The 11,849-nt window shown below is 36.3% G+C and overlaps 1 protein-coding gene across 1 annotated transcript in view; it reads right to left on the bottom strand.

Moving 5' to 3' along the window:
• The window catches only part of LOC128877095 (protein pinocchio), a 70,778-nt gene that overhangs the window by 12,381 nt on the left and 46,548 nt on the right, over window positions 1-11,849 (bottom strand). Inside the window, exon 3 of the mRNA XM_054124104.1 lies at window positions 2,316-2,388. Within this exon, the coding sequence (XP_053980079.1) occupies window positions 2,316-2,388 (73 nt within the window). The remainder of the gene's footprint in view (window positions 1-2,315; window positions 2,389-11,849) is intronic.

Raw genomic sequence — 11,849 nt, 5'->3', positions numbered from 1 at the left:
ATGAAATTTTTATTCCGTTATTTAAAATATTCTTGGTGTAAGAATTTGATCCGTTTGTAACAGAGTGGCCTTGGAAAGAATGTTGTCTGTATTGGTACAAAAAAAAAAAGCAATGGAATCCAGGCATAGCGCGCCTTGTTTACGTTTTTTTTTTTCATTCGGTTCGAGAAAGATTTTATCCTCTGTTCATAATTCCTCGTAAATGTCCTCTGTACATAAACTTCAGAAGTAATAGAAATCAGGGACGGATAAAATTCGAACAAAATAATAAATAGCAACTAAACGCAATGAAATGATTTATGCGTGACGGTTATTCGATCGAATAATTATACAAACAACTTTTTATTCGTTCAACACGAAATATATTTTCATTCTATAATTTACATTCGAATTGGAATATAATTTTTATTTCCTAGATCACATTCACGACAAATATAATTTCATTTTTATTATTCAAATTGTAAAAAACAGAAACACGAATCGACACGAAATATGATTTTATTTTTTAATTCAAACTCTGAGTAATTATAAATCCATTCTATTATTCGAATCGTAATGAAAATACGAAAGAAAAGTAGCTTATCACTTATTCGTTATTCGACCTTCTTATCTAGCGGGGAATATTATCTATCTCTGATGTAATACGTCCATTGCACCTAAAGGGTTAAGTGACCAACTAATATTAATAAAAGCATTATACTTTCATGTAACATTTCGACTCGATAATTTACATATAAAGGAATAAATATTACACGTTAGTAGCGTACACATGTATGGTTTCATCAATCAAGGATTTTCATTTGCATTGTAAATAGAAGTGCAAATGCGATACTGGTCATCATCATACGAGACACAATTCTGTAAAAGTAGCCTTATTTACTGTTTAAGAATTTCTTAATAGAAGAAACAGAGTATTTTACGACTTTATAAAAGTGAATTATAATAAAACCTTGTAATAAATATTACGGAACTTTTCGGTAAATGTGTAAATCTGTTATTATTTTATCACAGATAGAATGCATGTTGAAAAACAACATTTGTTGATAAACAAATCAGTATAGTTTTGTCAGTAATGTACTTGTGATTTTTATGTTCCATTGTTCCTTTCTATCTATATTATTATTGAGATTCTGTATAATTTTGGTGAAATTAATTTTGGTGAAATTTTCCAAAATTTCCAAGATGTGTTTAAAACGATAACTGTAATACCGAAATAAATTAAATATTGAATCTTTAACGAGTTAGAATTTTTTGTGAATTAATACTTTCGAAGAACTATAAGTATTTTCCTCACGGTTCGCTGATAAGAAAGCATCTCGTCTTTCTTACTCAATGGCTCCGATGTGGCCTTAAAACATTCCCTTGTATCAAGGTTCACAGGGTCGCACGACACCCACGTCTTCTTCGATCAATGCCGTCTTTCTGAGATGAAGTGCAATTTTTAAACGAAGCCTAGCTTTTATGGCGACAGTGGCCATCGCAAATAGACGTACACTGTTCGCTCCCAAGAAGCAGTAAAATTGCTTTTATACACATTTTGAACCGACTGACGCTACATATTTCTACCGAAACTCGAATTCTACGCCTAATAGAAGTATCGAGCAGTTATAAATAAGACGCAAAACAATGGGCATCAGTTTAAATCGGGCGTCCGTTACGAGATATCTTTGCTTCCGCTTACAAAGACGTCCTTCGCGGTTTCTCAGGCGCGGTGGAGTAACGAGCAGAGGCGCCATGTGCCTCCATTATGTAAAACCGACGCGACTTACACGAATAATACAGCATTAACGCGAATTCAGCGAACAGACATTCGTCTATATATCTACTGTTCTTAATGTTGCATGCAAACTGCGGATTTGATCGATTTATCGCGTAAAATACAATAACATAATAAGTACAAGTCAAGTGTGATAAGGTCAAGTGTGACCAAAAGGTAAAAGGCACTCGTGTAAAGTAATACATATAACGATATCGTTATAATAATTGAAGAATATATTTGGCATACGTTTTTCATATTAGGTACTGTACGCCATAAATGCATAAAATCTGCAGTCTAGTTATACGAAAACTTTATTTGAGAAATCTGCCGTTTAATTTATCGTTAGACAAACGTCTTCAATGGATAAAGAGGACACGAATACTATGAAATTGGCTGTGTACGAATTAATGTAATATAATATACGGAGTAGTAAATATAGTTGTTTAGATGCACTTATTATTTTATATTAATAGATTATTACAATTGCGAGATTCGTGTCTACATTTTTATAAATTCGTCGTCGATTAAAAATGTGGAAAAAACGAGGAAAACTTACCCATGGCGAGACAGGCTATCGGTGGCGAGTTGCACGGATGTGGTAACGGACATGTTGTTTTGACGATTTACGACTGTAACAGAAAAAAGGACAAAAGTCAAGGACGAACGCCGAAGAAATCCCAGAGTGAATCGTAGGTGTAAAACAAGATCCGGGCGCTGGGAATTCCAGCGATGACGGAAACATTTCGAATGTCGATGGGCGAACGCGTGTAATATGGCGCACGAAATGCGCGAACTACAAAGGACATCCGCGTAATAAGTTTCACCGTGGATATCACCTTGGCACGAAACGACAACTTTTACTTTCCCCTCCCGCGAAAGAAAGCCGCGACGCACGCTCTGAATCTCTTAATTTGACAAATCGAAGTCGCCACGTCGCGGTCGTAACCAGATTGTGCAACCCTTTAGAGGACACTTGCTCCTTATAGAGATGCGCTTTGACAGACTAACTTGGAAAAGGCTTTTGTAGCCAATTTTCAAAAGAATTCTTTTCCAGCAAACAATCTATAAAAATTCACCTGTGCGTTGCTTTTGTTTTTACGACGGATCAAAAGCCTTCCTAGATAGAAAAAGCGAATTGAAAACTTTAGTCTTAACAGATCTTTTTATGGATTTTGCCATTTTTGTGGATCAGCATTTGAGGAAATGCTTGAGTAATTTTTATTGAAATTAGTTTATATTCACTAAAGACAATTTATGCTTCAAGATCGTCACTTTCTTTTATATAATAGTTTGTTTAATTTAATTAAAATAACTTAATTTATAAAAATAAACGACCGAATAGAAATTAAATGTTTCAAGTTGTATATTAACCATTTGCAGCCTGATCGTTTCTCTTAATATGCATGACTAGCAACTTTAAAGGAATTTTGTACATGTTTGTTCCGAAAATTTAAGTGCTACTTTGTTGTCACAAAAATTTCTAAATGCCTATAATTAAAATTTCGTTAATTCGGTTCACGTTATCCTGAATGAAACTTGAACTCGCAATCACTTGTTGTGTAGTGGCACCAAAGGACTGCAAATGGTTATGTTATATTATATTACCTTAAACAGTTACGATTCATAAATTAGTATTTTAGAAAATTCAAACGATTTGATTTTGAAAAAAAAAAAAAATGAGAAAGTTATCCATTTCTCTGAATAACTAACCAGTCATAAACCGAACCGAAAAAGACGATAGTTATTTCATTTATTTAAAAAAAGATCAAATTTTTTTAGTTAAGACATATTTTATCTGTAACTTTGAAATGATTCAAAAGAGCTAATATTTTTCAGTGCTTTATCTGCGTGTCAACTTTCACCAAAATCGGAGATTGTGAATTAGGCGATGTTGCTCGTGTGCTGAGATATGTAGGTTGAAATTTGATCCCTGTTATCTCTCACGCTTGCTTGCCTTTGTATACATTCAGAATGAGTGCGAGAACCAGCGAGAACCAGCGAGACCAAGCGAGACAGAGTGGAATACAGTTAAACGTGTTCCAGGAACTGGTGGGGATAATTTTGTGACTGCTTCTTGGTAAACATCGTGTCAGCTTTGAAGGAAATACCGTAGTATCTTCGCGTCCATGTACAGGAATTGGTAAAATTTTATTCCAATAATATCGTACATGACGAATAAAAACACAGGAAGTGATTGAATAGCGACATTCGTTCGATTAAACAATTATGCAGGTTTTACACGTTAACATAAAAAATATAAATTCATTTTATAATTTATATATTAACCGATTGCGATCCGTATTGCACTTACTGTATGAAAAATATTATAAATAGTAGGTTATCCCAAAAGTTTCTTTCGCTTTATTAATAAGAAATACATGGACAATAGTTTATGTTTTATGTTACGTTACTAAATTGTGCACGATTCATTTTGCTCCATTACTGTTACGACATGAATATCTATGAAATTAGATTCTCTATTTATACAAACACAATATTGATAGTCATAAGAACATTTATGCGACATAAAAGTATTAAATATTATTTTTAAATATCAGTAATGTAAAAATTAAAGCTAACAATGTGTATCACTTTTAATTTCTAACAGATATTTTAACAGCACCAGTAATATCAAATTCTAATTCTAATTTAAAGAATGATGAAAAACAAACATTTGTATCGTGAGAAATTTAATTTACAAACTCAGCGAAAGGACTGATCTCATCTTCGTTTTCTTGGTGTACAACTTTTTCACAACAGTCTACGACTGATTAATGCTTCTTGTTCGACCGTTATCAATCATTTACGTGGTAATTAACGCGAGATAAGAAAACTTCATATTTCTTTGTTGAAAGAGGTGCTCGATGCAACGTGTGGTAGTTTCTCACCTTGATTTTCTTTTCTAAGAATACACCAAGGACTTTCGTGTGGCTGCGTGATAATGAAATCTACCACGAATTGCCAATGTGTCAATGATGAAATCCGTGACATTCTCTCACGGCCTTGAGTCGGGACCAGCATACTTTATAAATATTACCGTTACAATTCGCAACGATTCTCTGTCCTCTATTTTTCCATATGAAATTGTTGCAAATGCAAGTCAAAGAAAATTCTACGCCCCATTAAAGAATACTAAACAGTCAGTTCCATGAATATACACCCTCTGTATCTATTCAAGAAATCTAATCGTAAATTAAATGACAGAATACATGAATTATTTTTCTACATTTGAACCGACCGTACGTTTCACTTTACATAAACGTTGTAAAAGTTGAAATTTACTTTTAACAGATGAAAATATTAACTAAATATTCGCAACATGATTAGTAGATTGAAAAGTTGCTACATTCTTACCGAATATCGATTAAAAATTAATTATTATAAAATTTTAAATACATATATGACACGAAGAGCTACGTTTGAATATATAATTTTAAAGATTAAAGGACAAAATCGATTCCACTCTCTATACTGAAAATGAACACACGTTTTCAATTCTACGATATAAATCATTCACTTCGACTCGCTAACAGTATCGCAAAGAAACTGAACGGAGAACAAAGCGGATATTTATTCACAGGATTATCTTTTCAGCGACGCAATACCATGAAACGTAATTGTAAAAGCAGAATGGCAGGTACGTTTACGTAACAGAATGCAATTTCATTGGTAAAAGAAAAAAAAAAAAAAATTAGGCGCAGCCTGAATTTACACAACTAAATGCAAACGAGCGCAACCTCGTCGACTCGAAAATAAATGCAGTTCCCATTAGCCGTCGGCGACCTAATTTCCTCGGTTACCGTTTGTGCGCGTGTACTCGTCGATCAATGAACCCAAGAATCATTACCTAACGCCGCCATTTGCATTTACCAACATTGATAATGATGGCTCCGGACGTTTTGCGTTGCAATACGGTCGAATTAAGTAAACATCGCATTTCTATCCATTATGTATTTAGTTCCCCCATTTTCTTCGTTAATCTACTTATTCTTTATTACCACATCTTACTTTTTAATTATACTTTTGAAGAAAAAAAAGGAGGTTGTTTCTTTTATGTATTTTTATTTCCTCAATAGATATAGTAGAGTGTTCGAATACATATGGGACTGTCTGTAATTAATTTTCGCGACGTTTTCATTTTATCATGTTTGCTACCAATTCATGTTTATTCATAACAACTAACGAAAAATTGATTTCTGGCGGGAATCGATAAAAAAAAAACAAGTCAAGATATTCAATTTCTATTTACAAGAGAGAAATGTTGAACCGCGACATTTCCGAACAACCTGGTGCACGTGTCTACAATTCTCGACGAAATAGAAGGATGGCACGAGACGCCAACAAGGGGAACACGAATAAGGGATATTTTCTCACGCGTCTCTCTGCGTCGCTTCTGAAAGCATTAGTAATGCAATCGTAAAAATAGATCGCTCTAAAGATACACAGATTATTTTTAAAGCCGCGACGCGCATAAAAGGAACGAATATTGTTCTATAGTCGCGGTCGCTTACTAAATTATACATAGCCGCGTACTGAATCGATTAAACCGTGGCTTGTTATAGACCATTGTCCTTAACAGTTACGACTGCGTGATACAATGGTTAAATCTCTATTTTTGTAATCGAAGCTCGTCGTGGTCGATGGAATACGACCTCGAGTCCAACTCCAAAATGGGGAAACGTATATTGAGCGTGTTAAAATTATTTTAGCTCTGGCATAGTCAATGGATTTCCGATATGCTTCGTTCAAGGTGTCCCCATGCAAAATGTTCAATCGTGGGTAAAGTTTTCAATGGAACAAGGCTATGACAGGATGACGGGGTTTCGATGTAATGACGTCAGACACGATGATGGCGTAGCGGATAGATTATCTATAACATCGAGGACAATCACGACGACGATAGACGTACAGGGTGAACGAAACGATTTGATACTTGAGAGAAAATTAATTTTCATTTTGAATTTTCCCGAAGAATATAGCGTGACGGAAAATTTGTTGCTTTTTATGAACCTTTAACATTAAATTATACGATATTATTTAAAATGCATTTTCTAAAATGATATTATTTGAATATAATTTGAAATAACTATTGTTTCAAATGAATTATGATACCTGGACCATGATTGACCTGGAGATTTTTGAAATTATACGATATTATTTAAAATGCATTTTCTAAAATGATATTGAATATAATTTGAAATAACTATTGTTTCAAATGAATTATTATACCTGGAGCATGATTGACCTGGAGATTTTTGAAATTATACGATATTATTTAAAATGCATTTTCTAAAATGATATTATTTGAATATAATTTGAAATAACTATTGTTTCAAATGAATTATGATACCTGGACCATGATTGACCTGGAGACTTTTGAAATTATACGATATTATTTAAAATGCATTTTCTAAAATGATATTATTTGAATATAATTTGAAATAACTATTGTTTCAAACGAATTGATATTACTCTTATTTTCGAATAATTCTACTTAAACTAAGGGTCCGAAAATCACTTACTTCGAATAATTATTCTTTGATTTTCATTTCAATTAAAATTTGCCTGGCTCAAGCTTCTAACCACGCAACCACAAGCGACCCATTCACCTTTCGTGGATCCCTCGCGCGATAGACTTCCAAGATTAGATCGAGATGCGTTCGCCTCTTTCGGTTCTGTCAGTTTACGAGGGAAACGGGTTCGCGAACTGCTGGCAAGACTCCCGAGAGACGGTTAGGCGAGTCTTCCACGTGATCCCGTATTTTTATTCTGTCGCAGCACGAGAATAGAAGATCGTTAAGAAAGGGGTATGCGAATGGCGAATAGTATGCGCGCATGTACCAAAGTAGTCTGAGGTCGGCGCGGCGTCTGTGTTCGGGAGGCCAGGGCGCATCCTTCTCAGGTGCGATACTAGAAGGTGATTCTATTTAACCTTTAATACCGACGTATCCGGCCGACGACGACGTATCGGGCATGTTTCACCTTTCTGCCCTCTATGTCCGTGAATAATCGATATTTTCAATCTTTAACCCTTGGGGAAATTGATCCAAACCCCGCGGATCGTCGGGCCTCAAACTTCGAAACAAAGAAATTGGGACTTGACTTGTTTATGTTCAAACAGATTTAACGATAACGTGGAATGAACCTGTCGCTTCCAGGCCATAAACTATACTGTTTAATTTATCCTCGAAAACTCCCAATGTGTACAAATGCGATACCCAGTTGTTTTCTATGAAAGAAAATTTTCTACGATTGTTTTTTGAAGATGCACCATGTACATGCGAAGCGTGCATCCGCTCGAAAACTCCCAATGTGTACAAATGCGATACCCAGTTGTTTTCTATGAAAGAGAATTTTCTACGATTGTTCTTCGAAGATGTACAATGTACATACATGAATATTTTAATAATTTGTGTTCTGATCAAGTATCTGGATATGAGTCGAGTAGTTCCATCTCTGGTGCTAGTGTGTGAATACTTTTTTTTTGTTATTCGAATAGCAAACCTGTTATTAGATTTCTTTGATTGTAAGCAGCTTCTTGCTACCTTGCTCGAATTTCATTCGAATTCTGAATTATTTGATCTTTAACAGTGAACTAAATTGTTTAAATTCTGATCTAATATCGTTTCAATAATCCTTATCTTAATTGTTTTATTATAGAATATTAATAGAATTAATATTGTTTTCGAGGTGTCCATTAAAACATTTGGCATTTATGCGTAACCTTTGTATCGCGAGACAGAGAGTACTTGCTATATATTAGGCGATCTGAATTTGTAGCTATCTCCAACTCGTGGAAAGTGGAGCATGAACGCGAAACAAATAATCTGGGGGTCACTGTACAAATGACTACTCTCGAGATATATTAAAACAAGAAGAACGCGGTGAAACATTTCATGCAAATTATATTTCACAGTCGAGAGAAATCAGAAATTTCGTAGTGCGTTCAATTTGAAAGAAATATTCGTAACTGCTCGTACAATAAACGGTAAAAATAATAAATTATTTTTCGACAACACAAGCGAAACAAACTAGACAATGGAACCAACTTCCAGCTGTCGATGGAGTACACTCGAATCGATGGATTTTATTCAAAGCTTTTATTACTCGGCCCGAGCGCAATAACGTAAAAGCAAGTGGTTTGCAGTAAAAGAATTCTTTCAATAAAAAATAAACCATGAAATATTTGATACTAGTACGACAAAATTTTATTGGCAGCAGTAGATGTAATAATTTCTGTTACAGTGAACATTATAATTTGAAAAGATCATTTCTTCGTGAGAAAATAAGTCGAGAATACGCGATACAATTTTCTTGTATTATCCTTAGCTTTCGATATATGTATAATAATCGAGCTTGAAGATACGAAGATCATGCGCCCCGCCTATACTCAACCTTCATTTTCTCGAAAACGAAGCCACGTACGAAAACGTTGCACCGCACATTTTCCATTTATTTTTTCGCGCGGAATCATAATCTCGTTCCTCATAATCTCGTTTTCTCGGGTTTCGCGTCTCAACAACAGTGCGCGCCGCGCCCTCTTTCGCGAGTGTACTCCCCTCTCTCTTTCTCTCTCGGGTTTTGCGTCTCAACAGCAGTGCGCGCCGCACCCTCTTTCGCGAGTGTACTCCCCTCTCTCTTTCTGGAACGTTGTTCTCTCTCGACGCCTCATTGTTGCCCGCTCCACCGTCCTTCGCGTGGCATTGTTGTTCATCGTCACTCATCGTCACTGGCCGGTCCTCTGCCGCTGTAACCCCCCATCCCGGACGAGCCCCCATATGTAGGAGTCTAAACGAAAAATAAGGCACGGGGATTCGAAGCCACGATCCTCGGATCCAAAGTCGACCGCTTTACCTACGCGACCAATCCCGTACCCTACGTTTCGTGTTCTTATTTGACTCCTTATTGTTGGGTATGGGAGGTGCGGTTACTACATATATACAGGGTGTCCCAAAAGTCGGGAAGGAGCCGGAAATGGGGGGTAGCTGTGACGATTCTGAACAACAATTTCCTTTGCAAAAATGTCAGATGGGGCTTCGTTAAGGAGATATTAAGCGAAAACCCCGACCAATCAGAGCGCACGTAAAGTCACTTGTTCGCGTGCAAGCGCAGCCGCCAGCGCGTAGCCTACGCTACCGCGGCCGCTCCAACGGTCTACGCGCGCTCTGATTGGTCGGGGTTTTCGCTTAATATCTCCTTAACGAAGCCCCATCCGACATTTTTGCAAAGGAAATTGTTGTTCAGAATCGTCTCAGCTACCCCCCATTTCCGGCTCCTCCCCGAGTTTTGGGACACCCTGTATAGAAGAAAAATGTGTAGAAGACAGAAGAGGAAATGGATGTATAGTATAGTTTGCAGGGAGGGTTAGCAGCTACGCTTCTACTCGTCTCGAGTACGCAAGGGGTAACCTAAGGGCTAACCTAAGCGCGCGACCCGCGAGTAGCTCTTCACCCTGGTCGTCTGGTTGCGGCCAGGCGTATACATGCATAATATATTACGGACTCCCCGTGGGCTTGAAACGAGGCCAACAACCCTCGAGGTCGCGACAGTCGCTCTGGAGACGCGGGGGTGAATTCGAGATATCGATCGACCTCGCCAACAACTCTGACAAACTCCCACGCGGATGCGTGGCCTGTGGCCACAACGAAAGCGGAATCAGGTCGCTTCGAATTGCGGGACCCGAGCGAAAATACGGAAAATCCAATTATAAGATATGCAAAGATACGCTCGACCGGCCGAGTTCTCTATTTTCGGGCAAATAACTTCGGTTGCGCCATATTTCGTAATATGGCGCGAACACAATGGCGCCGTTCTTATTTTAAGACTACTTTACCGACCGGTGGCCTTATTATTATTCTTTTTTTCTATTACAAGCAATAGTTTCTTATCTATTACCGATACAGCATTATACGCTGATATGCTCTCATCGTTACATGAATTGTGAAATGTTAGCAACACTAAACCTACCACGCCCAGTCAAATGACCGTTTTCAAACTTTTGCGTACACTTCTTTTATTATATACAGTAATAAGGCTTATTGTCAGTCTGTTTATATAAAAAGTGACGTACGCAAACGAATTTAGTCACCGATGCCTTTATGGTAACGGTTCTGTACATTTTCGTTAGTGGTTCATCGTTCCCTCGAGAAAGAGCTTGAGGAATGAATGCCAATTCCAATGCGTATTTTAATAAAAATATTATAAAAGGAATTACAATCTGAGTTGTATTTCAGATTACAACCTGAAAAATTTATTTGGAAGCACCAAACCTATCATTTACGAGTTAATAGTATAATAATAAAAAAAAAAAAATAAGATATATACTTTCACTGAAGATTGCAGAGTTAGGAACTCGAATATTATGTACATAATGTATAACCAACGAATTTCATTTGCAAATCTTTTATCCGAGTAATTATTCGAATAAGTAATTGTCATCATGCAACAATTACAGAGTCGATAGATAATAGATTTGCTTTTTAAATTATCGTAATCACTGAATTATCTTTTACTCTTCGAGTGAACAACATTAGGTAAACAAGAGTTAATGTGCAAAGAAAAATGTTTGAAGCGGTTGTAAATATTTTTACATTTATCGCGAGCGTTAAATTGCCGATACAATATTACACGCTTCAAATAAATTACAATTACAAAATCGTAAACAAACAATCATTGCGTGCAGCGGCGAACACGTCGATGTTCCTCACGTGATGAGAAAATGTACGGTATGTTCGAGTGACCTTATATAATTGCAATGTTTGATTCGCTGTGAAGCAACGACATTGCAAGGACCTTCGATTGCATAATATCCGAGCAACGCAGGGAACGACGAACGGCGACGGTAGAACATAGTTTCCTTTTCGAGCGAGTAACACTAAATACGGTAACAGCGTTAAAGTTGCGGCTCCGAAAGGAATAGAAACTTTCACATAAAACGTTCGCGCTATAATCGCTACCTTAGCGAAAAATTAGTAACACGTCAATCGCCGATTTCTAAAATATTTATTAAAATAAAATAAAATAAAATAAAATAAAATAAAATAAAACAAAACAAAACAAAACAAAACAAAACAAAACAAAACAAAACAAA

Source organism: Hylaeus volcanicus, chromosome 1, assembly GCF_026283585.1.
Source record: "Hylaeus volcanicus isolate JK05 chromosome 1, UHH_iyHylVolc1.0_haploid, whole genome shotgun sequence".
Lineage (NCBI taxonomy): Eukaryota > Metazoa > Arthropoda > Insecta > Hymenoptera > Colletidae > Hylaeus > Hylaeus volcanicus.
The sequence above is the reverse complement of the archived record's forward strand: the minus strand, read 5'-3'. Positions and strand labels throughout refer to the sequence as shown.